The sequence below is a fragment of the Amblyomma maculatum genome, chromosome 6 (genome assembly GCF_055883805.1).
Source record: "Amblyomma maculatum isolate TAMU_Amacu chromosome 6, ASM5588380v1, whole genome shotgun sequence".
Lineage (NCBI taxonomy): Eukaryota > Metazoa > Arthropoda > Arachnida > Ixodida > Ixodidae > Amblyomma > Amblyomma maculatum.
Window position 1 is genome coordinate 112,231,703 of NC_139349.1, and position 27,540 is coordinate 112,259,242.

The following is a 27,540-nucleotide window of genomic DNA, read 5'->3' on the forward strand; positions in this document are numbered from 1 at the left end:
AGAATAAAATATGCACTGCGCAAACTTTGAGATCAGGTGCCAAAAACTACAAGAAAGTGGCCGGATTAACACATCAGTGATACATCTCCGTTTATTTTTGAACTCGTTGTTGCAACCACTGCTGGTATCAAATACAGTCAATCCTGGACATATTGAATTATTGCTTATATCAAACTGTGAGAATGTCCACTGGAAAATCCCATGCAAAAGTACAGCAGTGTTGTTCCTGTCTTATCGAACACCCAATCAGCGGAACATTCAATATACTTGATTGGGCCGTATTCAGAGTTTGCGTCGTTATCGAAGTGTCGCTATCTCACATGGCATCGAGTCATCTCATTGGTCAGAACACCAGAACAGGGTGTTGCCATTAAGGTGGCAACATCATGCTCCGGCGTTTCCATCAATAAGATGACTCTAGGTCACATGAGATAGAGATAGTGACACTTCGATAACGATGCTAACTCGGATAATGGGCCCAGATCACATGGTACTTGACGTCACACTCAACGCCACCTAGTCACCTCCATATGGTAACGGTGCATCGCAAAACTTTTTGCTCACGGTGCCGACGCCAGGTTTTCCATGCCATGGAAAGAACGAGATGTTTTATGATTGGCAGTGTCATTCCCAAAGCACCGCCTACAGCAACTCCTATGCCAGCCTCAACTCCAACAGCACTTGCGCCGTGCAAGGGTCAACTGGTTTCAATACATCACTGTCAGGTATTAGGCAAGCACGCTCGCACCCACCAAGCGGCACCAAGTGCCCTCCCCTCATTTGCCGATATATTTTGCAAGGAACTAAACAAGAAAGGTGAAAAAGCCCAACAGGAGTTCACTGCAGCTCTGAATTATTTTCCACCGAACCCAAGAGCCAGCATGCACTCAATGGGAGGCACACCTTGAGGTGGTCGGAGAGCGATCCTCTCTCGTGGTACTCCGTGACGAGCCAGTACTCAGTGTGCTGCAGGTCACCATGCTTGCTAGCCCCGAGGAAGGTCAGCACATTCTCATGGTTCATCTGCGGCAGCTTGTAGATGTCCTTCTCCACCGTCCATGAGTTCTTGTCCTGCACCCACAGGCAGACCCCACAACATGACGACAGACCAACAGCAATTTAGGGGCCTTTATGACACACGCCCCTTTACATGGCAGCCCTGCTAGGGTGCCTTGTTGAGCATTAAAAATGGAGAAAAAACAGAGTATGCTGGCAAAGCTGCTACAAAAGAAGAGAAAACAAAATTTTCGTTTTCATAAAGGACACAGTTTAAGAGAATGAGTGTAACTAGTGACTAAAGTTTAAACTGTCGAGCAATGCCATAAAGCCAATGCCAATCTTATCACTGTAAATACAGTTAAACAGGAAGAGCTCACAATATGTGCTAGTACGGCCAAAGTTTTACTGTGAGCTTAAGGCTAATAATATCAGACGGAAGAAGTAGTAAAACAACACGTAGAATCGGGGAGTAGCAGCATGATTTCTGAATTCTGCAAACATTAGTGGTGCTATAACGAGATAAGGTGGAGGAAAATAGCGAGGCATGATGTCACAGTGCCTGCACCGAGGAGATTATGCATCAGCATGATAAAACGAGGCTGCGAAATTCTAAATAGTTTGTGCAAGTTTGGAACGAGGCACCATTATGTATTGGTATAATAAATAAGGCTGCAAATTTCCAAATCATTTATGCAAGTTTACAACAAAACGGTGTCCAATCTTACTTTTAACTGCTGTAACTGCAGAAACCAGAGAAATGTGCAGGGTGCTATTTTTCACTGTATTGTGAAAAGCTATCTGCATCCTGAAAAAGACACGCTTCGTTCATTGCCAGACTTGTACTAAGTTGCACTTTTGCCCTCGCCATTCTCAAAACTGCTTTTTGAGAATGGAAACCCCCTTTTTTTTCCGTCAAGTTTGCTCGAGAGAGTGCCTGATGACATCCAGAATGAAAGTGTCGGTCGCTGCCACATGGGAGTTTCACCTGGGGCGGGAAAATCTTGACGGCGACCAGCTGGAGGCCCCAGCGGCCCTTCCAAACGGCACCGAAGCGCCCCTGGGCCTTGACCTCCAACAGCTGGATGGCCTTGGGTGCCAGGGCGGGTGAGGGCAAGGGCGTGGGCTCTGCCGTGGGCACCTCAGCAAAGCGACCCTGGCGCAGCTTGCGCCGCCGCTGCAGGCACAGGGCCAACAGCACCACAAGCCCCGCCAGCACCACCAGAGGCACCAGGCAATATGCCACCACCGTCTCCGTCCGGTAGCCACCATGCGGTGCCACTTGCACTGGTGGTAACAGCCTGGTTGGGGCTGCATTAACAAACGGAAGTTGGACAGGTCATCCAACCTCCCAATTCAAAAGTGTGATGGACTGAGTGCAAAGTATTTGGCGAAAAACCTACTCAGGCCTGGGATAGCTTGGCCCAGTGCCTTTGCCATACCAAGTATGTAGTCCATCGACTAACCTTGCAGTGTTGTTTGCTAATGATTCTGGACAGTTCGATCTAGCAGACAATCAGTTTATAAAATGCACACTTTTAATCACCTATAGAATTCATAAACCTGCATAGCTCTCCTTTATTGCCGCACAGCTACACTAAGCCATGTGTTAACTGTGGTTAGTCACCTTGCAAGTAAACAACTAATGCACAGGGTGCTACGAGGCTACCATGGTCATGTAAGGACTAAAACTAAAAGGAGATGAGGGCCTCATAAAGCAAGTACATCAGCAAAGCAAACACCCTTTCAAAGCCAAAAGCACAGTGCTCGAATGCAAGAAGGAAATTACTTTCAATAGTTACACGTTGCCCCCCAAGCGAGATGTCGAAGGGTGGAAGAAAGGCAAACACCGTGACCACCACAGTTCTACTGGTCTAGCATCACACAGCAATCAAAGTTGTGAGCCTGCACCAAGAGCAGTGCATTTTGTGCTTCCCTCCCACTTGTTCATAACATTAATAAATAAAAAAAAAAAAAAAACGATAAATAAATAAAATGATAATAATAATAATAATAATAAAAAAACAAACGCTACAGTTCAAATGCTGCAAAGCTCCCCGCTACACTTTGTTTTCATGGCAGCTGGCCGTTTAGGGTAACTAGTTGCCCCACCGCGGAGGCGCAGTAGATTCCAGACTACAGTTCCGGGTTTGAGCCCGTCTGCAGGTGGCTGCGTTTCGATGGAGGCAAAATGGAGAGGCATCTGTGTGCTGTGCAATGTTAGTGCAAGATCCCCAGGAGGTCGAAATTACTCCGCAGCCCTCCACTACCAGCACCTTTCTCTCGCTCCGCTTTCGCTCCCACCTTCCTCCCTTCTCTTATGGAGAGGCTCAGGTGTCCACAGAACAAGTGTGACAGATACGGTGCCTTTCCTATGCTGTGAACAAATTATTATTATTATTAGGCAGTTAATCACTGTGATATCATACAGCAGATCGCATAGTAAAGCTGGTTAGCCCATCATTTTAAAGACTGCTGCCTACAATGAGGTTCATGGTGGAAACTGCAATGACAGAATACACCCGAGAAGAACAGCTCTCAATTTCCCATGCCCATGCTGTAACCTATCTACCTTTATGTGCTCCATCCCACGATGGAAGAAAGGAACACAAAACACAAAATGGACATTTGGAAGAGGGCTGCATTCCCTACCTTTCCCAATTTCTCAACCCAAAGTAAAGCTAGCTATTATCAAAGGTATGTGTAATAGTAATCTGCAGACCAAAATTCACAGCAGTATTCAGTAGGCCTTAAAATAATATATGTTGCAAAGAACTGGCAGTATTGCAATGTTGGGTGCATATCGCATCATCCTTCAAAGTAACAAAGTCCGTGCTCAATAACTAAAACTAGAAGAGGAGCAACATTTTTTCTTGAATTACCTGCAGTCGGACTTAAGGGGAGGCTTCTTTAAAGCGTCTAATGATTTCTGTGGGAACCACTTAGTAATGGAAAAGTCTCGTAAACCCAACAGTTGCATATACAGGTGTCCAAGCTAACTTTAGCCAAGGGCAAAAAAATGAAATGTTTGAGGCAGGCAAGGAAAACCAATTGTATATAGCTGCCAGCCGTCTCGTGCAGTTAAGTTCAAATTAATTAATTAGCGATTAAAATAATTCCTTAAATATCTAGCTATTGACTGAATACAATAAAAGGGATTTCCAAAACTTTTCTGGTTCAGATTTTTGCTTCCACTGAAATGTATGTTTTTTTCCGTCTGTTTAACGAAGTAGTTTCATGCTGCTGTTTCAGTACATCTCTCTCTTTTTTTTTTTACTTAGAATGTGAAAACGTGAACAGTGTTTGTAAGCAACATAGGTAAAAAAAAGATCCCACCCCCGCAAAGCCTCAGATGTACGAACGCTGAAGTAGCATGTGATGCTTCGATGTCTAGAGTGCCGTATTGACCTCTAGGGCAACACTGTCTATAGTAGGATACAACTTTAAAAAGTTACAGCAGTTGCTAACTATGGGCAATGGTATATGGCATGTGTTTTACTTCACTAATAGTAAAAAGGGTCAGTTTTTTTTTTTTTTGAACCTTGGCCAGTACCAAAGAAGCATCAAAATTCTTGAGCTTACAATTTAGTCTGATGGCTAGCTTTTCATTTACACAGCCAAAAAAAGACTTCACAGTGAATTACTGTGTTCCCACAATTCCAAGCATCTAACTTCACAAGACATTTTTGGAAAAAAGTTTGCACGCGAACGAGGAAGAGAGCGTAGACAAGGCCGCCTGCGCACTTTCTCACACTGTCGAGCCGGAGCCTATGGAGACCCGGGGTGCGGTGCGACCCGCAGCTTCTAGTGCTACTGCCTTCCCATTACACGAGAGCTGGCGGCGCAGGGCGGCAAGAGCTGACCGAAAACGACCCTATCTCTATCAGCATGTTCTCATGTGGACCTGGAATCAGCGGTCATTCAGTGGATCTTGGCAGGTTCGCAGGCATTACGAGCGCACTTCAATCTTGTTTGCGGAATATGCTTGCCAAGTTTATCTGCCAAATAAATGGTTATTTCTCGAGCCCGTCTTGTCAAGATATCAACGTGAAAACGGAGGTGAGGGTATTATAGATTTGTTGACCCCCCCCCCACCTCCTCTTCCCTTACTTTGAGCATCACAATGGCGATAAAAAAGAAGTGCTTAGAATGGAGTAAATGCAATACTTTCTGTCCTGGAGGAAGTGTGTTTGGCAGTTACAACAAAACTGAGTTGTACATGACTATAGGGTAGCGATTTTATTCACTGGCATGCAAAGACGTTGAATAATTGCGATGCTCGAACTGATGTGCTTGAGATAACTAAAGCCCATCTCGCCAACAGTGGTGGTCAATGTTGAGAGTGCTCGACTGCTGATCCTGAGAATGCAGATTTGATCCTGACCACACGGTTGCTTTTTCTTGGAGGCGAAAAGCAAGTGCCCGTGTACCGAGCAGTCAGTGCACACCAAGAATTCCCATGAGTCAATATTTCTGGAGTCCTCCACTATGAGGTGCCTCAAAGCTAATGTTAGTTTGGGACGTTAAACCCCACAAACAAAACTGAACCATCACGCCCTTTTTATCGCAATACAATTGGTCTGGCGAAGTGCGGACACAGCCAATGGCCATTAAATCATGTCCAGTGTACACGCCCACGGTTAACATTTCTAAATAGGTTGCACACGGTCCTGAAAGCAAACCAAACCAGCTATGCTATTTCGCAACGACATGCTGTTTGCCCATCTCGTTCCCATCAGCCCACGAAAGCATGTGACAGGTCACAGGGTTCCTTGACACAACGCCACTTTTCTTCGTATTCAGTTAAAGTGCCTGCTCTGTGGCAGTTGCTGCATTGATGTGTAAATGTCATGATAATGCTTAGTGACAGAACTTATGCCACCAGCCATCAATCAAGATTTCGAGATAGCCTCAATTTCATCAGGAAATATTTTGAGAGTTATACACAGTTAAACCTCTATGTTACAAACCTCCATGTAGCGAGTTCTTGAATACAGAACCCCGCTATAGTAAACTCAAATTTAGTAAAAACTCGGATATAGTAAAGCGATACTGAAGTCCCAGTTCATCTTCCAGTAAATTTTCCCCCCTTTATAGTAAAGATATTTTTGGTAAAAATCGGTTATAGTAAAGGGCGCCTGGCCGTGGCAACGACTTCCATAATATGACATCGCTGCCCGCGCACTACCTAGAATCGCGAGGAAAATAATTTTTTGTACTTCAAAACAAAAATAACATCGAGTGTCCTTTTAAGTGGCTTTACCACCAGGCTTAGCAGCATTCAGGAGAAGCCTACTTTACGAAGGCCTTGGAGCCGTGAGGGAAAGCACGCAGCTCGTAGGGAAAAAAAAAAAAGAAAGAGCGAAGCTGTCTACAAACATGGAAAGGAGGCGGCGCGGTCTGTTCAGAAAGTAAGGGAGAGTAAAAGTGCACCAAGAAATAGGAAAGGGGAAGAAACGGGTGAACATTCCCAGCACTATGCAGCACAAAGCATGAGACAGCGGAGGCAAGAAGTGGAGGTGCAGCGTGTGCGGTCTTGCAGCACTTGACTGCCACGCGCATTTATCATTTATTGCCTTTTAAAAGACAAAAACAGCAAAACGTGACACCATGTTCATGCAAGACTTTGATTTTCACATGAATCAAACTTGGTTGTATTCGTAGCCACGTCCTCATGCTTACGAGGTACTTCCACTAGATGTAGAAAATTTTTGTAAGAGAAAAAAAATTGCATGAAGAGATGATAAGAGAGAGATGAAAGCTACTTCAGAGGTTTTCTTCCTTTTTTTTTTTTTTTTCATTAGGCAGCAAAACGTGTTCAGTAAGTGGCCATTTAACTACCAGACAGCATGTTAGGACCATGTTATCACCAACAAATGATATAGTAACTTTTGCTGGTCCCAGTGACTTAACTATAAAGGGGTTCTACTATAAGTTCTCCAGTTCCCCAGTGGCGCTCTCATTGAAGTGCATATATTTGAAAACTCTACGTAACGAATATGATGCGACAGTTGATCTTGATGTATATACTGAATTCGGGGCGCCATAATAACGTTAATATTTCCTTAATGGTATAATATTCCAGAGCACGATCCATGAAATTTATGACGGGACTATATTCTGCTGTGCAGCGGGCCGGTGTGTTTCGGCTCTGCAGCTTTGGCTGCATGGCCAGAAAATGTTGTCCTGGAGTATAGTGTTGAATTACTGAAAATTTGGCAAGCTCCGCGATTTGCGTGCCGATAAAACACCAAATTGGGAGAAACATCTAGGATCGCAACACACATCCACAGTTGATACAACGTGCCATGTTTCAGTGCCAACTGTGCATCTACGTGGCAAACGCAGCAGTCTCCGCTGTTTTCGCTTTTGAAATGGCAGTAAAGAATAACAGAACAAAGAAAAATGACACAGCGCATGCAGTGTGCACCATGCTGTTTATCACAAGCACAGTAAGACTACAGCGCCAATCGCTCTCGCAAGTTGGTAGCGGAAACAGACAGTGGAGAGTGCTGCAGCAACGCGAGGCAGAGTCAAGTTTCCTGAAGCAAAGGTGGCAGGCGAGAGAGAACATACGTGAAAACGCAGGTACCTCCTCAGCCAACAGCGGCGTTAGTGCGTGCTCTCCCTTAGCCTACACTCTCTCTGCCACCCCCTTTCTCCGCCCCACTTGTAAATTCTTGATGCGAGTGCCAATGGACGTGCAGGCTAATGCCGCAGCAACACCGTGCCCTCAGCGTGATCACAAGACGTTTCACCACTTCTATAACTTCCCATAATGGGGATTTACTGTCAATACTTTCATGGTACTTTTCCTAACAGTTAACTTCGATTTTGTTTCCGTTGCAAGAAGTCTTCATGCGAAAACTGCATACAACGAAAATCTGGATGCAATTAAAAATTGTGGACATTTTACAATTTCTTGATAAGCAGGTTTAACTGTATACAAATGCACAGCTCCAAAAAGAAGCTACTCAACTCTGCAGAAAATCTGGACTGACGCAATATTTTCAGATATGCAATTTTCAGTAAACGAAGCTTTATTATACTACTCTCGCTGCTCATTTTGCTTGGTGTGTCTTCCCAAGCCACCTGTATTAGCCTCACGAATGCACGCAGGTAAAATAAAGCGGAAGAGGAAGGTTTCAGGGATGCACGATACCATTTGCGCAATTGAAACACAAGAACCTGGATGCAACGAAGTTTGCGATGTACAAACTTTTTTTCCAGAAAGTATGATTTTGTTATAACGAGGTTCGATTGTAAACAAACGAACATGGGGCAGCACGAGAGCAGAGATGCAATCGACTGGAGTGATACTAAAGTCTACCAATTTGTTTTGTTCCTTAAGTGAGGATAATGGTGAGGACCTTGCTTGCAATGAAACATATATAACACACTCGCAGAGATAACCTTCTCTGTAAAACAGGAGCGTCAGTACCATGCACCCAAGCTAGTGGCATGCGACTGCAGTAAAATGAAACTGAAGTTTCAGTTCGTCTTTCACTGCCGACTGTACGGTAAAGACATTATTAACAAAGACTGGTTATAGCAAAGTGCTTCTGCACATGGCCACGTACTACGTACTCCCCATAAAATAACATCACAGCAGGAACACACAACCTGGGATCACAAGGCAAACTGTTTTTTTTTCTTTGAGTAAAATAACTATAAAATGACGTTTTCCTTCTGAGATGACTTTACCACCAAGCTCAACAACTTGAGAAGCCAGCTTTATGAGGTTCTTGAAGCCATGAGGCAAAGCATGCAGCATATAAGAAAAAAAAAAAAAAAAAAAAAAAGGAAGGCTGGCTGGCTACAAACGTGGAAATAAGGTGACGGGCCCTACTGAGGAAGTAAAAGAGAGCAAAAGAGCAGCAAGAACTAGGGAAGTGAAGAAATGGCCGAAAGTTCGCAGCACTGGGAAGTGCAAAACACAACGCAGCGGCAGCAAAAAAGTGGAAGTGCGGCATGTGCGGTTTTGCCTCACTTGAACTGTCGCAAGCCTATCCCAACTGCTGCCTCTTAAATAGCAGAAACAGCGGATAGACAGCACCACAGTCAATCAAAGCTTTAGTTTTCGCATGAAATGAAATTTGTGCTGCATTTTTAGCCACGCTGTATTATGATAAAGCGCTACTTCTACAAGATGGAAACATAAAACCCGATAATGGAAAGTATTTTGGAGTGCTTCTTTTATGAACCAACAAGACCTGTTTAGTAAGTAGCCACCTAATTACCAGACAGCATCTTCAGGGTCATGTCATCATTGATATAGTAAAAACTATGGCTGGTCCGAGTGACTTTACTACAATGGGGTTCCACTTTGCTTTGGAAGTGCTTTTTGTATGTTTTATTAGGTACCTTGAAATAGCCGCATTTTCACACGGCACAAATATAACAAAGATCCCCCATTTCACGGAAGAAAAAACACTTTTAATGTTGTTTTATGCTTTACACCTACTAAAAAAAATACCATTAAGGAAAAGATAATTTTCACAGCATTACTTGAAAAAAAATTGCATCAGTGTACAAATGTGTACAAAATGAGAGACGAGGCAGCGCACGTGCACAGTGATCTGCAAAGCATCACCAATGCCACAGCAAGACAACTCACAAGACGCAGATGAAACCACGGTCAGGGGCTTCAAGTTAGTGTTGCACAGGTCACCCTCACAGCAGCAAAACAGGAGCTGGACGCTTGGCTCACGGCGTGTCTCGGCACAGTGATTGCTCTGACTGCAGTCATGGTTGTTGCCTACCCAGCAACCTGGATGGTAAAAGGAGAGCGAGAGAAGCCGCAACAACATGTTACAGGTTCAATCAAAGGAAAGACATGCATTTGTTACACACATACTGGAAAATATAGGTGCACCAATTAGAGGTGTGCACGGGCCGAAATTTTGAGCCAGAGTCCGGCCTGGGCCCGACGCTACAGACCCGAGCCCGGCCCAACTCTGAAAGGGTCTCAGCCCGACCCGGCCCGGCCCAACGCTCCCCTTTAAAGGCCCAGACCCGGCCCAACCCGTCATGCTATATTTTCAGTTGAAGTTGAGTTGAAGAAGGAAATCATTTCAGAGTGATAATTTTATTCAAGATTTTGAAATGTTGAGTTCTCACATTTGAAATGACAAATTTGCTGAATATATAGAGAGAGCACATATGTAAATCAACTATTAGGCAAAAACAAGAAGTTATGGATCGAATTCTGGCATTTGCAGCGCTCCTGGACCCATCTGCTCGATCACTGACGGCTAACAAAGATACGCTCTTGGCGAGGAGGAAAGGCGGGTTGATACCACGAAAGAACTCTGAAGCTCTCGCGTGGAGAGGATGCGGAAAAATGCGGTGCATTCTGCTTATCACACTATGAATGCATTCGCGCGCTTTCACAAAAATTGCATATGTTCATGACTGGAGTGTCCGTCCCGGCCCACCTGACACAAATATACCTTGGCCCGGGCCCAGCCTGAGCACGAGGAAGAGGACTTCTGAGCGGCCCGGGCCCGGTACGCGGGCCAGATAGGGTACGGGCCTTCGGGCCAGCCCGAGCCTGTGCACAGCTCTAGCACCAATAGGCCCGCTTCATGGCTACAAAACATAACACCTCAGATAGCAGTCATCATATTAGGGTGACAGTTGACGGCAGGGCGACATCCTGAAGTGACACACGGGTTCCATGAGAAATGCCACAATATGGGGCTCCGGATTAGTTTCAACCATATGGGGTTCTTGAATGTGCAACTGTCATTGCACGGCTCATAGGCATTTTCGAATTTTGCCTTTATCAGAATGCGAGCGCCACAGACCGGATTCCATTCCAAGGCCTCGGGGATTGCTAATACAAAGCCACTGAGCTAAGATAACAGCTCAAGATGGTGGTTAAAGTGATAGCAAGAACAGATGATGCAGCTGAACAACCACTCACTTGTCAAAGTAGCAAGAAAGAGTATCGACACAGTAACCAAATAAACAAGTACTAATCCCTTTTGAATTTAACACACTGAACACATATGTTATGCATGCCATAGTGAAGACTTTCAATTTATTTTAAAGAACTATATATAGCTCTCAATAATACACAAAATCTGCCCGCAAAATTTCTCTATTTCACCACCAACGAAACACAACAAGCAGTGTTGTAAATCAAAGCTGTGAACTTTAGCCCTGCAAGCAACATTTCCAACTACAGCTAGTCCAGACAGTGGCTGCAGCACTGCCAGCGTCAGGAGGCATGCTTTTCGTATCCATCGATTTCCAGACCCACAATGGTTTAGTCAAAGGGGATCTAGTCTAAATCACAATCTATACTCAACGTTTTTTCCTTCCACAGTGACCACAGAGTCTCCCAAATTGTTGTATGCAGCAAAATTTACAACGCAATACCCTAAAACATCATTGATATGTTTCTTAAAAAGATGCGAGAAAAAAATGTATTAACCTGGAAAATGTACGAACCAAACTGCTTATTTTGAAATTTTGAACTGTTGAATGAGGTAAGGAGGCATTTATTTTCACTGCTAAAAGTGTAAATTAACATTTCTAGACAACGTGAACAGCTCATTTTTTTATTTTTTTAGTTTTGCAGAACTCATTCCGCATTTATGTCGTCTTAAGTGTAGAAGACATTAAGCAACAAATCCGGTTCGTTGACGAAAATGCCGAGCTGGAATCGCTTCCTTGGTTGTTTTCAGATGCTTAACTCCTTAACAGCATGTACTGTGGAGAAGCAATCGCAATGGCTGACAGTTGCCGCATTTTTTTCTCTTGGTGCAGACACGACCCGCTCGTATGTAAGCACGTACTTGTAGTTTTCAAATGGTTCATCCGGGTGCCCCTAAGGCACTGCAAGCAAGTCAATGCGTTTTTTCACATGAATTTGCACTACAGCGGGAATGGGTGCCTTGTATGTTAATTCGTTGTCTTTGATGCTTCGCCCCTTCGCACATAGGTGCTGCAGGAAAGCAACCGCAGTGGGTGAATGCAGCTGTGCTTGTTTTTCACTTCTTCAAATCGCGCGCCCCCAAGTTCGGACTCCTCGTATGTTAGCACATGTCCAATTGACAGTCAAAAGTATTGTACGACCACAATTAGTCGAAATTGTGAACGTAACGACAGGGAAATTGTGCTATCCAAGAACGCATTAACCGCGAGAAAAATACTGTAACTCCACGAAAGATTTTTAAAGCCTGCTTTTTTTAGGGTTATGAAATGTGAAATCGCATAAACGGGGAACATATCAACGATGTCCTACTATATTCGATAACATCCTCCCCTGAATGTGAAGTGTTCATTGTGGCGACAGGCATAGCTGTACCCAGGTGTCAAATAAACATGACTAGAGCGCTCATATGCAGTTTACATGCAAAAAGAGTCCAAGTGAACCCAATTATACCACTATAAGCTGCTAAATGCCTGAAGGTATACATATTCCAGCTTCATCCTAGTTCTTGACATTTCTCAGAACCATCAAACAAAATGTACTATCACTGAAGCGACATGTATTTTCGAATTTCAGCGCAGGAAGGGCTCTTTGTTCAGCATTACTGTAAGCTACATAACTGAGTTTGCCTGCACAATGTGGGACTCCTGAGTAGCAGAATATATGCAGAAAATTTAGAAACAGCACAATACTATGCAGCTTAGTCTGCATTAGAAAAGTACAGTCAAGATAATAGAGTGATGCTTGCAAGGTGAGCCTAGATTGGGAAACAACAGTGAAACACTGTAAAATTATAAGGCTGAAAATTTTCCACGTCATCACACATTCCTGAATCGGAGCTTACCCTGTGTTTCCCCGTGCACTCAACATGGCAGAAATTAGTAGCACAACTTGGGTTTTACGTTGACTCCGTTTTATACATCAAGTCCAATGCAGCGAAAGTGACACAAGTAGTAAGCAAAGAAAAAAGAAAGAGGCGTATTACGTGCTTGTTTCGTGGCCGAGTGGTCTAACGGTAGCACTGGGGCGACTGTGAACTTGGGGACGTAGGTTCAAATCCCCCTAGGGATTTTTTTCTGTACTTGGCTTCCAATTTAAATCAATTTCACCTTCAGAACAGCTTCAATACCTGGCTGAAACGATGGTGCAAAATAGCCTTTTCTTCACGATTCAGGCCATTTGCAATTTTCGTTTTTGCTCTAACCGAGGGCACTGTTCATTGTTTGCTCCTCTGCCTCTCTCGCGGTATCGGGCATGTCATGAACGATTCAGTGCGTCCATAAGAGCAGCGGATCGAGTTTTTAAGATGGTCCGGGACTGACAAGCACTCCGCAGTTCAATAGCAATTTGTTTTTTAGATTCCTTATGTTCAGAATTATGCTTATACCTATTGTTATGGGCCAATATTTTGCGACTTTTCTTTCTGGCTAAAAATGCATGTCCTGCGATCTTGTCATAAAAAAAGAGCTTAATCGCCCTCAGGTACCGTCGACGCTAGGAAATGAATCACTGCGCTGGATCAGAGCAAGGTTCCGTTTTCTTTTCTAGAATGTGAAAATGTGAAGCCACTGTCCTCCAACAACCTCGACAAGGTGACGTTTGGAAGGTCGTTGCCTTCATTGACAGCCTTTTGAAGCGAAAAGCAAGGCGCCCGTGTGCTGTGCGATGTCAGTGCACGTTAAAGAACCTCAGGTGGTCAAAATTTCCGGAGTCCTCCACTACGGCGTCTCTCATAGCCTGAGTCGCTTTGGGACGATAAACCCCATAAACCAAACCAAACCAAACCTTTTCAACACTGTCCAGCGTGGGTATCTCCCTATTTGTGTACATATCATGTACCTTTAAGCGGACGGCATGCACTGTTAAGGTGTCATGCTTTATCATTCGAGAACTTGATGTTTTCACATCTCAAGGTCTTTTCTTCTGAGACTTTAATGGTTTACACAGAACTTGTCTTTTGCGATGGTACTTGTAGACAGTATTCTTACTAACAACACTCGGAATATTCCGGGCAGATTTCTGAGGGAAACGGGCTCTATTCCAAGCATACACGTTTGCAATAACTTGTTTCACGTGGCTGGACATCTTTGAAGCATGAATCTTCAAAAAAATCCGCTCTGGAGAGATGGTCAAGGTCGTTGCATCGGCCTCGAGACACTTTTTTCAAAGAGATGCAGCACAGAGAGCACCGCCGGCAGGGTTGTGGTGCAACAAAAACGGCACACGAGGAAAAAAAAAAAAAAAGATGACAAACAAAACATGTAAATTTACTTACTCCGATTCTTTCTCCAAAAAAACAGATATTTTTTATCAAGCTGACAGCAAACGTAATATGTATTAAGCTTGCAAACAAATCAGTTATTATTTCCTCTCATCACGAGCACACTATATTTTTTTATTGTGAATGCGGGGTGCTCAGACAAGTGCTCTAGCTTTGGCAGTGTTGCACCTGATGTATGAAACAGAGTAAACTAAATTTAAACCATGGTCTTGTTGGTTAGGCACACCCCACCCCACCCATCCTCTCTGGCATCCTGGGAAGATACAAAAGGAACTGCTTTTCACCTGCCAGCACGAAGCTGTATAGAAAGAAGGAAGTATGTGCACGCGTTTTGGCTCGTAGGGCCCCGGCGTCTGCCATCCTGCAACGCCCACTTCCTGAGCACACCTCCAAGGCCTGTGGCACTGCCACCACTCCCATTGCCTTGCCGCCAGGAAAGCTATACGCCTCACACGAGGGAAAAACAAACGTTCCCAACACTATAAACCTCATTTCAATTGCAACACCAGCAGCTTCCTGCAAGAAAATGGAAGCAGCCTGTTTCACTGTTTCAATGTGTCTTGAAAGTACCTCCGATTTTATCATGTCAGATTTTTGCCTTCTACTATATATGCTGATCTGGATAAATTTCTGCCTAAATTTGCTGTTCATGCCTCGTTATTAATCAGCACTATCAGCATCAAGCTTCCAGTGAGTGGGGGCACTCTCTAGCGATGGCGTCAGCCGGTTGTTTCGATGATTTTGGTTTCACCGTGCTGACGCCACGATCATTGCGACCATGGTGCCAGCGATGCACACGAGGCCAGAAGCAGGCCGAGCTCACCTCACACTGTTGTCTCACGGGCCTCTCCAGCCATGCTACCGTGCCCTATAGCCAAATCACGGATGCTTGACCAGTACTCCGAAGGAGCGCTTCGGTTGCGTTTTCTACAAATGCGGGATACCAAACGCATTTAGAGGTGCTGAAAAAGATTTTATACAGAAAGCTGTCTCTAGCAAGAGACTCTTGGCAGACGATACACGTACTGGACAATGACAATCACGAAAACTCCGAATCTGAGAACACTTCCGGAGCGCACACGCCGCGTGCCTGTGCGCGGTGCTAGACCAGGCTAGATGCGAACAGGCGCGAGCGCGGCGCATGGTGACTGGCTTTTCGTGCGCTGCCATCCCGCGTCCGAGCTGAAAGCGACCTACTGGTTTTAGAACAGCCGGACGACTGATTAGCGGGGCGAATGTGAGGTACTCTTCTCATCACGGTGCGTGAAATTTTCCGATCACACGTGTCGGCACGAGAAGGAGAGAGATACAGCAGCGGCACATGAAGGTCCATTCGTGGCACTATTGTTGCCTGGTGCGGGATAGCGTTGGGCGTGAAGGAGCGAAGTGCATACGATTCGCAGGACAACTGCAAAATGTAGAGCAAATAAATACTTCTGTTGATCTTTCCTCGCTCGCTTTACACGCGGATGAAAACTTCTTTTCCATATTTGCTATTCCGAAATTACACCTTGTATTATACGCAGGGTTTTACGGTACTGATCCAATAATTTTACAAGGCATGTCTGTGTGAGAGGACAAAATTCATGGTGGTAATGCAGTCTCAGTAAGTATGGCATCTGCACTTCCTATAAAGCTCCTTAAGCAGTGAGAAAGCAAAGTAAACAGATGTTCTCATAGTGGTCAAGCTGGAATTTTCAAGTGGGTCAGCACAACAGCATAGCAGGTTTTCGAAGATACTAAGTCAACTAGTAAAATCTCGATACAAGAGTCACTCAAGGGACCCGAAAAAGATGTCTCTTGTAAGCAAGGTATCTTGTAACCAAAAAATCTAAAAGCACTGTGTTGATCAGCTTACTGCACATCAGCATATGAATGCATTCACACACATTAGCAAGAAATTGTTCAGGACAGCTTAAAGAAGTTATTCATACTAGTATGTATTTTTGTGAGTGCAGAGTGTATTCCTTCCCAAATTCTGGAGGTAAAGCACTTTGCTTTGCAAGCTTTCCTATTGCTCCAATACCTTTGAAGCACTCTTACTTGCTTGTCACCCTCAGATGCTGATACTTTTCCTATAAAATGTCCTCGTAGTCACCCTCTATAGCATATGTGCCATTCACTTGAGCGAGAATTACACAGTCTGTAAGCTCTTTTGGAGCACACAAGATCCACATCTGCAAATACGAATTCCTCAAAAGATTCTGGTACCTAAGCAGTCTCTTAGATGCTCACCCAAGCTTCATCTTTAAGGAAGCTTGCCACAGTATCCATATATGGACCCTCTTACATCATGTCACCACATTTAAAGCCTGCTTGTCTGAAATGGTTTTTCACAACTTCACTTCTCAGGCCATTCCAGACACCTGAAATCCCCTGAACAGCAAACTTCGCATCAATTACTATTGTACAGTCTTGCTGCCTGTCGAGCAACAGACATTCTACTAACCTTGTTTTGTACAGCAACTTGACTGAGTGCATAATGCCTTTGTATATTGGTAGAAGGTAGGGTGTGGAGTTTTGAGTGAAAAAATAACTGGTGGCTTTGAGCACGCAACTTTGGTGCTGCAAGAAACATTGTCCGCAAAGAGAAAGACATCAGGATTCTGAGCTTTCACCTTGTGATCAAATTTTAAACAGCAAGGAGTTAAAGATGCTGGATGTCATTCATCCATTTTGATTTGCTTCGTAGGTGACAGTAATGCGATTCCCGTGGCTGAAACAGCGGGGTCGTTTTGACTTTCCAATCAAGGGGAAGCACTCTTCAGTTCCTGACATATACAACAAAAAGGATGCTGATATGGAGCAGAATTTAGCTAAGGGAATCTGAAGTGCATCATGTACGAGTTGGCACGCTTCAGCTGCATTGCATGAGCACACCTGGGTTGTGTCTCTTCTAAATAGTGAGCAATTTACTCTAGGGACCTGCAAAAGTTGTCCTTAGTAACCGAGTGTCTCTTGTATGCAATGTTGTTAACATGGCAAACATAGGAAAACCAACCAACCAATTTTCAAATGTCTCTTGTAACCGAATGTCTCTTGTAACAGTGTTTCTTGTAACGAGATTTACCTGTATCTTCTCCCGGGAGCGCCAAAATATACCACCCTATCATTCACTAAAAATATGGAAGCTATAATGTGGAAATATGGAAGCTATAAGCTATAAAATATGGAAGCTATAAGCCCATTAGCTCCGCCATATAAACCTTACAAATGGCAATTAGACTTGCTGCAAGTCTATCGGTTTAAAGCTGGTGCCTCTCAAATTCATAACGCGTTCACAGGGACCGCCCATTACAAATTAGCAATGGCTCACATCACTTCTGCCACATTTTCTTGCTCACTTGGATCAGACATGTATGACAAAAAAGTGCCAGAGACCACTGTAAAGTCCTGCACAGTATGTTTTCTGGACAGTAGGTGATGTGAAATTGCTGGTTAAACTGAGATGAGATCAAAGCTATCAGCAAATGAAAAAAAAGAAAAAAAAGAAAAAAAAAAAAGAGGAATGTATGCTGCAGAAAAGCACCAATCCCACAGCTTTTACCTGCCCACTGCTTGCGTCAACCCCTTCAAGCCAGTGGCAGACATGACAGTTGTCAGCTGTGCTGCTATTCTGAACAGCAGAGTGCCTGCGTGTTCAATGCGATTCAAATAAAAGGCATTTTAAAGCCTGTTCTTTTCCATGCTATACACAGCACTAGAGTGTGATAATGACGAAGTGGGATAGCAAGTGCACACGCGAAGGATAGAATGAGAAAGCGAGAAATACAGAATGGCTGAAGAGCAGTCAATTGCTGCACTGCCATCTTATATGCGATACAACATATTTTGTCGACAAGGATGTTAGCTTAAATCAGTACCTCCTACAATCAGTAGGAGGAGTAGGTAAATCAGGAGAGCCTACAAAATGCAGTGATTATCAAACACCGCACCTGGTAAAACAAGGTGAAAAATACACGCATTTTCAAAACGTGAGAAAATGCTGGCATTTCAAATAATGAGGTAAACGCAGTACCTTTATCCATGAAGCTTTACTTTTAAATTGTGGCAGCTAGGGCACTACCACCAGCATATGAAGGGGCATGGCACCTTAATTCCATGCTTCTTTGTTGCCTTACACGACACTATCAAGACCAAGGGTGCAATGGCCCCTCAAAAATTTACGGCACTCGTTTCTAACGCCACTGCTGCTCCCGTAAGTGTCAGAGCAAGAGCACAATTCGCACAATAAGCATGATTGTGCAGAAGAGAACTTGCCAGGTGTCTCCTCTCAACATACCCTTGAGCTTCACGCTGAGCACACCACTGTTGTTCTGCCAAAGGACATAACACAAGTTGCCCTTCTCGTTCTCGCCAGGCCGGCACTCCTCGGAGCCGTTGCAGCCTGGTAGCGGAGAGCCATCGCCGCCTGGCGAGCCTTGACACAGCGTCTCATTGTAGTACTCACACCGCATCGGGCTAGGTGGCGGCCGGTCAGGGCTCACAGCTGCACCATGGAATGGAGTCAAAGTCCTATAAATGGCCTCTTAAGCGACAACCTTGAGCCAGTGCCCTGTAGTGCTAGCTTATGCTAAACAAGTCTTGAATTTGAATGAAGCAATAAAGGTTCTTCGAATAGCATCAAATATTGTACCAAGCTACCATGTGTGCATCGTTGATGCTCATACCTACTATATAAGTAACAGCCCTGGGTAACCAGCATTCCTTCTACACATTCTTCACACAATACCAGTTTTAAAACAAAAAAGCTTCAAGAAAATAAGCTGGCGCAGAAGGGCGCCCATATCCAAAAAGTTTTGTGCTATGTTAGGTAACATGCCACTGGGGCAAATGAACAACTTGAGGAACTCTGAAAGTCAGCTTCTCCGCAAAGCTTGTTTTCCAATTGATAAGTCTTGTTACCAGATGACACTTGCGATCTTTGTTGAATTAAAAAGATGCATTGACAATCGCGAGTAGCAAATGTGTCGCAGGGAGAGAGCACGACAAATGGGCCGAACCCAATCACGCCGAGAATCACGGCGCTGGACAATTACCACACCAGTCGTCCTCTATTTCACATATAAAGAGGTGGTATTCAAACATTGTACTCTTTCGACCCCTCTGCTCGAGCCATCTTGAAGTCAGACATTCCTGAATTTACTTAGAAAGGAGAACTTCCCTTTGCTCATTTCCTCAAATAATGCGAGAGTGGCGTCTGGGAATGAGACCTTTCTGTTGGAAACCAAGCCTTAATAATAAGCTGACTTACAGAGTTTCGCAAGTTGTCCATTCCATTTCATGACAAAAGATAAGCAAAAAGGAAAGAAAAGGGTCTACTATTTTCTCACCTCGCCACCAAGTTACCCTTTCATCAGTGGCACCTCACGTATCAAGGCTGCAGATTTAAAACAACCCTTTATTTAAGCTACTGTAAATCTGCTAGAATGCAATTCAGAGGATATAAGCATTTTCAGAAAAAAAAAAAAAAAGGAAAAACAGAACTAGTTAAATAGTGCCACAAAGCACTTGGGGCAGAAATTAATGAGCCTCAGTCTGAGTAAACATATTACCTTTATTTATTAAATTCAAGCCTCATCAATATGCCTGCAATTTTTGATGCTGAGAAAGGAAAGCATTTTTCTATGCTTACCTAATGTAAATGCCAAGTGACATTTCAACCTATACATGCAGGTATAGCATAATGTGAGTGAACACTAGTAACAGGAAAAGGACAAACTGCATGTTAGGGAAGTGACACCTTGGGAAGCTTATGTGGTGATAATGCATGAAAATTAAACCAAGAGAGGCTTCAGATAAAATATTTGCACTTTTCTAACTGCTACATTTCTATGCACGGTAATCATAATAATAAAAAAAAGAACTGGTATGCACTACGTCACGACACACTCAATAAGACAATATTTTTAATAACTTCAGAAAGCTATCTATGTTCAGTATAATTAAACATCCACAGTTAAACATGCATCAAAGTCTGCACTGAACAACAAAAAATGAGTGAAATTATAATAATCCATTATTGGCTTGACTACATTCATGTGCCGTGAACTCTCTTTCCGATCTCTGATCCCTATTTTAAGAAGTATTTACGTGTTTACGCACTTTTATTGCTAGTAATATTAATAGCTTATGCAATTTTATTGTTAGCAATCATTATTTAAAGTTGACTGTTCCTTAGGCGATGTGCTCTCATTGCAAAAAAAGAAAAAGAAAAAAAAACATTCGCACTTCCACAAGTGCATCAAATCCCGACAATGAATAATTCCGGCAGCATGATTGAAGAACTCAGCTGGTTACATGAAAAATCGAAAATTACAAACCGAGCTGAAATAACAGCTGAGAGACGAAGAGTAGCACACGTTTTTGTTTAGTTTTTTTTTTTTTTCCCTCTCTCAGTTTCTAATGGGAACCAACGAAATCTGCTGCGCACGTGCCGCTTACATTCAATTTCAAGGAATAAAATGAAGACCGCGGCTGATCAGCTGTACTAGTGCGCGGGATGTTTTTTCTGTTGGTTAGGTTAGCACTGTGGTTAGCTACGTCGTGGAACGCTACACAACGAGTACTGTTAAAACAGCGCCTACTGGTAAAACTAAGAAATGTTTTCTTCTTTTGTCCGCGTTTTTTTTTTCTTTTACGATATTTTTTAAGGTCGGATCCGAATAACCCCGTCGGCTACCCGATGCAAAGGGAATGACCGTAAGGTCATCAACAATATATATATATATATATATATATATATATATATATATATATATATATATATATATATTGTAGAACGGCGTGATTAGCTTCTGTACTTTTCTCGTTTTACACACACACACACACACACACACACACACACACACACACACACACACACACACATACATACATACATGCATACATACATACATACATACATACATACATACATACATACATACATACATACATACATACATACATACATACATACATACATACAATGTAGAAGATCTCATACCATTTAAAACTTGGGTTACTCTGTTCCGAATTCGGTCCAAAAGGAAGCACGAGTATAAACAAGCGAGACCGGAATACACTAAAGATCCCCCTGGAAATGGAAGGCAGGCGGAGACAACGCGCTATCGGACGACCACAGAAGTACTACATACAGTACGACAGTATTTAGCCAGATTTCTATTGCACAGTTTTAAGCAAAAGGGCCCATACTGATCTCGTCAAAAACAAAACACTTGATATTATAACCTCGGACAGCATATTGTCACAATGGGCTTGTAACCAAACTGTGAACTGCCTGCGCTAAATAGTTTCCGAACATGATCGGCGTTACAGCGTTGCAGGCATAACGGTACTACCTCCCGTTTCCTGGTTACGTGGTAGATCATTCACGGCGGGTTTTCGCAGCGTTCCGCTAGCCCAGTTTCACGACGTTTCTCATTTCGGCAAGGGCGAACGCTCCCCCAGGAGAAAAGAAATGCACACGTGACCCTAGAAAAGGCCTTGATAACGTGTGAAGAAATAGGACGATTAATACTACGTGGTTGCGGGCGACAAACCGCACGAGGGCTGAAGCTGTATTACAGCGACGACAAGAGGTCAGCGAGCCGAATTATGAGCCCCGAGGACAGGAATCCACGCATGCACAAAAACAGCCAACTTGTTCACCGTATCGTGGAGGCAGCTCGCAAGCCGAGCGATAAGGCGACCTTCACTAACCGCAACGACGTGAACATTACGGCTCGGCGCAGCACGTTAAAAGACGCGCGGCTCAGAATAAAAGCTCAAACACGGACCAATTTATTACGCGAAACAGTCCGGCATAGGTTAAATAGCAATAAATAACAGTTACGACCTTACCCATGGCGAGACCGAAGCAGCACAGCACAAGTAAACAAACAGTCCAGCGATGGTTAATCCTGAGTGTTCCGCACGCTACACGTTGATTTCTGCGATCCATCTTCAGTCGCTTCAGCCACCTTGATCAGCACACATCTAAAACCACAGTCCGTACTCGGTCGTCGACACGGTGACGGGAATGGAAACAACCGGGCAGCCAAATATCGCTCTCACGAGCGAGTCCTCACTTCGGCTTCAATCGTCGTCTCATTATACCTATCGAAACCCCATCTCTCCGCACAGATTACGTCGACTCACAATCGCCAGACAGTCCTCGACGTGATACAAACCTTGTCAACTTCATGACATTTCACACCAGACATCTCAACACTTCCTAAGTTTACTTAGGCTAACACTGTCGCACGCAGTAACAAAATACACAGTCCCAATATGGCGGACCTTTTTGCGCCTCCGGAACAAGTACCCGGATGAACCTTCTTTTTTATTTTTTTTATCTAAACGACACATTCGTGTTTTGCTCCGTGCGTCCGTACGTAGCGGTTAAGTAACACGGTGAGCGCTGCGTGATGTTCTTGTAAGTTTATCCGTTAGCCAATTCATTTTTCTAAAAAGTGGAAAATAATGAAAACCAAAATAAAGACGCTTCCGGTGTGCGATGTTTATTTTAGTAGCACGCTCTGTGGGGGGTAACAGACAGACAAACCGGCGGCTAGCTCCCACTGCCGCTTTCTTAATGTGTACACGTTAGCGCGCAGTGCTGCTCGCGGCAGGTGCTATTAAATAGTGCTAATTGTTACGCGAGGTCGAACGCTGAAGTAACACATCCACGGAATAAATACTGCCACCAGCTTTAAGGCTACCAAGAATAATTCAAGATAACGATCGCCATAGTCTCATGACAACGGCTGCTCCAGTAGCTAAGCGCTGGCGCAGTATCATAGCGCTATCAAATTTCTTATAACCCCAGCATCCCAAAACTTCGCCGTTGAATTTGTTAGGAGCTAACGCCTTTGTTTTTTTCGCCACATCCCACTTCATCCTAACGCGCCCTCTTCCACTCTCTCTCAGCTCGCCCTCACCGCCATTAGTTTACGCTGTTCCCGCGACTGCTCGCACCCTAAAAGTTATAATGATTAACAACAAAACTGCTTTGAAAAAACTTAGTATTAAAATGAACATAACACCTAAAAACGAAATTGCTTTGTTCAGTCAGAAAACTTTTCTTTTTCTTGCCATAATCCTAAAAACAGGGGGTGCCGGTGCTCATTTTACTCTGCATGAAGGGGCGATTCTCAGAATCCCCAGTTAAAAACAAATACGTAAAGAAAACATTTGAAAACTTCCCATTGGAGGATTCTGACATCATTTCTTTAAGCGATGCTATTGGTCGCAAAGCATGATGTCAGGTCTAAGAATACGCGGGCGTGCATATAAGCGAAAAGCATGCGCGTCTCGCGTCATTTTGCCGCTCGCAGCTGTCGTACGTGTGTCGGTCAGCGGTCCGTGCCGCAACAAGTGCGCCAAAGTAAGCCGGCTTTCGATTGCGTTTTATTAAGGTTCTTACGATAGCGGATTGTTATTGTTTATTGTTGCGCAATTGAACACAATTAATAGTTCGTGCTCGCGGTTCGTCCCAGGTGACGGTCTCTCGCGCTTGGCGCACAACTCATCGGCGTTAATCTCCCGCCTCTCAACGGATTCGAAAGGGGTGCAGTCGACAATTATTGGTGAGTATTATTAGGGTATTTGATGTGTGATCTTTCACTTTAGCGCTGCCCTGTTTTTTGTAGAACGGCGTGATTAGCTTCTTTACTTTTCTCGTTTTACACATATGCTGGCTGAAACTTTCTTCTTTGGTGTTCAGTAATTGTGACGTGAACTTTGAAAATACGAAAAAAAAAAAAAAAAAACAATCTGCATGCTATTTACGCCTTCAACTTGCTTCTCTGTTTTCCAGGTACTCCAGATCCCATAATGCTGAGTACTACGTGGGCCGTGACGGGGATGGCAAAGAACCACCATTGCGTCAGTGTAGTCTATAGGGATACCACGCAGGCAGACTACGACGTCTCGGGCGAAACCTTCAACCACACATCGCCCAGGCATGCAAGCACGGGCAGCAGTCATCTTGACACAGGTGAGTTCCGCTCTTGACAAACATGCATGTGCGAATCCATGAGCTGACCGCCAGGTCTGGTCTCCGCGCATGTTAACGAAACATTTATGAACTCCAAGCTTTAAATGCTTTGCTATTTGCAAACTAGCGTCGATTGTTTCGAACATCAGAAAAAAAAAAAAAAAAAAAAAAAAAAAAAAAAAAAAAAAAAACATTCCAAGGTTGATGTGTATAGTTCGTGTTTGGCAGCAGTTCTGATTTCTAGCAGTTGTTTAGGGTGTACTGTGCTAGATTAGTTCGTTTGCATGGTCTGTTCCTTGCCCCACGCCTCACTGAGCTACATATGGCATACTGTAAATACAACAGCACACAAGTTACTGCTAATCAGGGTTAAAAAAAAAAAAAAGGAAAGCCTGCCCTAATGCTACATGCATACAGATGCCCTCTTTATATGTGGGAAACTCATCAAGTGCCCATCTTTTTTTGTGGTGCAGGTGATTCCTCATTTTTCTTCGATGACCTAACAAAGCCACATGTGGGCAGCAGCGACCTCAAGGAGTCTGCTTTGCACTCCTATATGCCACTGGATGACGTTTTTCTTTTCGATCTTCCTCCTCACTTGGAACCTTTGCCGACAGACCTGCCTTCCCCGACCCGGATGTATGGTGGTCTCCATCAGGACAAAGCGCTCATGCCTCTCGAGAAGCCCACGCGCGAGACCGGCCTGTCCCAAGAGTACCCTGTGGCAACAATGGAGATGTGGGAAAGCAATGAGACCTTCCAGGACCTCTCCGAACTGATTCAAGAGGTAAGGACAGATCTCTTCTCTGTATGCTGCACGTATGGTGCGAGCTTTAGCTTAATATTACAGACTTTGAAGCTTCTCTTTCACTTTGGTCTCCCCAGACAGTCCTCACAGGTAACCAAATTTGTGCTCTTGCAGGGAAGGTCTACAAGTGCCCCTCCACCCTCATCAAACCAGTCCTGCTACATCATGCAATCACAGCCGAGCCACCGAGTTCCATCCAGCAGTGCCCCCATCACCACCACCGCCACAAGCAGCAGCTCCACTTCAACTAGCCAGGCAACATGGCAGCTGCAGCCACTGCCACCTCCCTTGGCTGCAGCTTCAACCAGCGCTACTAGTACTACAGTTCCAGCTGTGACCGTCAAGCGGCCACTCAGCCCCATAGGTGAGGCTGGCCCATCGCATGCCGGGTGCAGCAGCTCACCTAAGCTGCAGAAGCTTGAGGAGCCAGTGCATCGGTATTCGGATCCAAAGGTCAAGAACAACTTGGCATCTAGGCGTTCACGGATGACCCGTAAGGAGAAAGAACTTGAAATGGAGAAACGGGCAACTGAGCTTGAGCAAGAGAATGAACTGCTGAGGATCAAGGTCAAGAATCTGGAGGAGCTGACAGACAGGCTTAAGAAGCACCTCATCAGCTCCATAGTCAAGAAATGAGTGCTGGACACTCGCTAGTTCATTTTTTCCTCGTTCACGTTTTGTACATTTGTCCACAAAGTCTGGATGAGTGGCCTGTGTTCTTTGCATCCTTTCATTAGTGACAGATGGTTACAGCCATCTGTTGCGACTGTAAAATTATGCCTTACTGTCCTTCATTTGCATCATTGAATCCTCTTGAATAGCAGAGAAATGGAGAGCTGTCGTTTTAGTGTTGGACTAGGCACATTAGCCAGAGGCATGCACTATGGGGTGTGCTGCATTTTTAAAGAAATTTCCTATAGTTAGTACTCAGCTGTACTACGTTGCTACATTTTATAGCTGCTCACATGGGCAGCACTGTGAGGCATGAAAGTCGGGCAAGTTCTTCTGTGTCTAACTTCATTGTTCTCCAGTGCCAAAAGGAATATATTGGCTTCATGGATGCACCCTGCCTTTGGCTGGAACATGAAAGGCTCAAGCTGTTAAAGTAATGTGATGACTTAGAAGCAAGGTTTAATGTCTTCCAAGGCCAAGCTGCCTGTCATGTCCACTCCTACTAGATGGCTTATTACTGCCCCCATCAGTATTTAAGACTGAAGTGCAGCTCCATGCATTCTTTCGTCTTTGTCAAGTGAGCATAATTTGTACATATCATCATTGCCAAAGTATGTGTGTGTGTGCAGTGTACAGACTGCTGGGCAGCTGTATGAAACTATGTGCCTTAACGGTTTTTGCCAACAGAGTGCAATTTTACGAATGTGCATTGGTTCTCATGCACATTTGCCTGTAAATAATTGTACAATAAAAGCGCTATTATGGTGGTATGATGCCCTTTGATCAAGATCCCCTGTCAATAGAGCAGGGAACCAGCTCAGCAGATTTCAAAAAGATGCTGTTTAAACCATAGCAGTTCGTTTCATTGACCCCCTCCCCCCTCCCTTTTATTTTTGAGCCTGCTGAGCCAACGTACTTTCGTTGTATCGCATCTAGCCGCTTCATATGAGTTCCGGTTATCTGAAAGCCGTCATGCGAGTATAATGGATTAAGCGCTTGCATTTCGAAACGCATTCATCCTTCAGTTCATCAAGTAAACAAAGTGTCTTCGAGTACGATGTCGGCAAGTACATGAATGAGCTTGTACTACTGCTCTACGTCATCGAAAGTTCGAAACGTAGTACGCCCGTAGTTCACAGGGCTGGCCGGTAATTATCGTGACAGACGTGTTCAACTAGGCCGCGGTGTGCATTTTTTAGAACGTATAAAACTGCCAGCCATATCTAAAAAAAAAAAAACAAAAAAAAAAAAAACGTCTACGAGGCGTCTGGCCTGAGTAATTTCTACCGAAGCTCCGCGTGTTTTCCGTTAGGTTTACGTTGTGCGAGGCGTTGGCCGTTGTGTCGGGTATTGTTTGTGCATCTATAAATAGCGCTAATTCCGAAGAATACGCGCGTGTTCCTGGTACTCATGAGACAATGTTCGCGTGCTCCCTGGTGTCTCTACCGCGTCAAAAACATCTGGCAGGCGTTGAACATAGTTCTCTACAGGCGTTTAAGCGCACAAGCAAAATTGAAAAAGAAAAAATCTAAACGCAGATGGCGCATGTGCGCACATTTTTACAGCGACCTGAAAAATAAAACCACACGTGCCGTGCTTTTGCTCACAGGACAGGAAACTGGTTCAAGGTTGAGCACTGTGGTAGCCTCTCGCAAGCGAAATCCATATACTTGTGCTATAGTACGAACGTCAGCTGCCAGATATCGCAGATATATCGACCGTTTCTCCACCTCGCACATATATAAATACGCCCCCAGTACCTCTCCGCTCCCAACCTTCATTTTATGTCGCGATTATGCGTCGTTTTGCCTTACTTAGTTCTCCTGTTGAGAATCCAGCCGCAGAGGGCGATTGCTTTC

General features: G+C 44.2%; 2 protein-coding genes across 6 annotated transcripts in view; one reads left to right on the top strand and one right to left on the bottom strand.

Moving 5' to 3' along the window:
* The window catches only part of put (activin A receptor type 2 punt), a 50,363-nt gene extending 27,243 nt beyond the window's left edge, over positions 1-23,120 (bottom strand). The window contains exons 1-5 of one of the 4 annotated variants that reach the window (XM_084607337.1): positions 22,065-23,118; positions 18,502-18,708; positions 9,614-9,766; positions 1,985-2,307; positions 904-1,071 (exon numbers count right to left, since the gene is read on the bottom strand). In XM_084607337.1, the coding sequence (XP_084463463.1) occupies positions 904-1,071; positions 1,985-2,307; positions 9,614-9,766; positions 18,502-18,708; positions 22,065-22,164 (951 nt within the window). In that variant the 5' untranslated portion in view covers positions 22,165-23,118. Of the gene's footprint in view, positions 1-903; positions 1,072-1,984; positions 2,308-9,613; positions 9,767-18,501; positions 18,709-21,207; positions 21,384-21,562; positions 21,906-22,064 lie in introns of those variants that run through there. The other 3 variants (XM_084607340.1, XM_084607339.1, XM_084607338.1) reach the window with 3 other exon arrangements.
* Positions 23,121-23,504: 384 nt separating this feature from the next.
* LOC146186609 (uncharacterized) lies at positions 23,505-26,449 on the top strand. 2 transcript variants are annotated; one of them, XM_084607343.1, is made up of 5 exons: positions 23,505-23,589; positions 23,702-23,791; positions 24,022-24,201; positions 24,675-24,988; positions 25,124-26,449. In XM_084607343.1, exons 1-5 carry the CDS (start codon positions 23,508-23,510, stop codon positions 25,643-25,645), a joined length of 1,188 nt encoding a protein of 395 aa, XP_084463469.1. In that variant the 5' UTR covers positions 23,505-23,507; the 3' UTR covers positions 25,646-26,449. The 2 variants fall into 2 exon arrangements, with proteins under 2 accessions (XP_084463469.1, XP_084463470.1); XM_084607344.1 differs by having other exon boundaries at positions 24,819-24,988.
* The last annotated feature ends 1,091 nt before the right edge of the window (positions 26,450-27,540 follow it).

What these genes read in the sequence shown, in the direction of transcription:
- LOC146186609 (XM_084607343.1), top strand. Translation starts at nt 23,508, where the DNA reads ATGCGCGTCTCGCGTCATTTTGCCGCTCGCAGCTGTCGTACGTGTGTC. An exon ending in GGTGCAGTCGACAATTATTG is followed by an intron (nt 23,792 to 24,021) that starts GTGAGTATTATT and finishes TCTGTTTTCCAG; the next exon opens with GTACTCCAGATCCCATAATG. An exon ending in TCTCCGAACTGATTCAAGAG is followed by an intron (nt 24,989 to 25,123) that starts GTAAGGACAGAT and finishes GTGCTCTTGCAG; the next exon opens with GGAAGGTCTACAAGTGCCCC.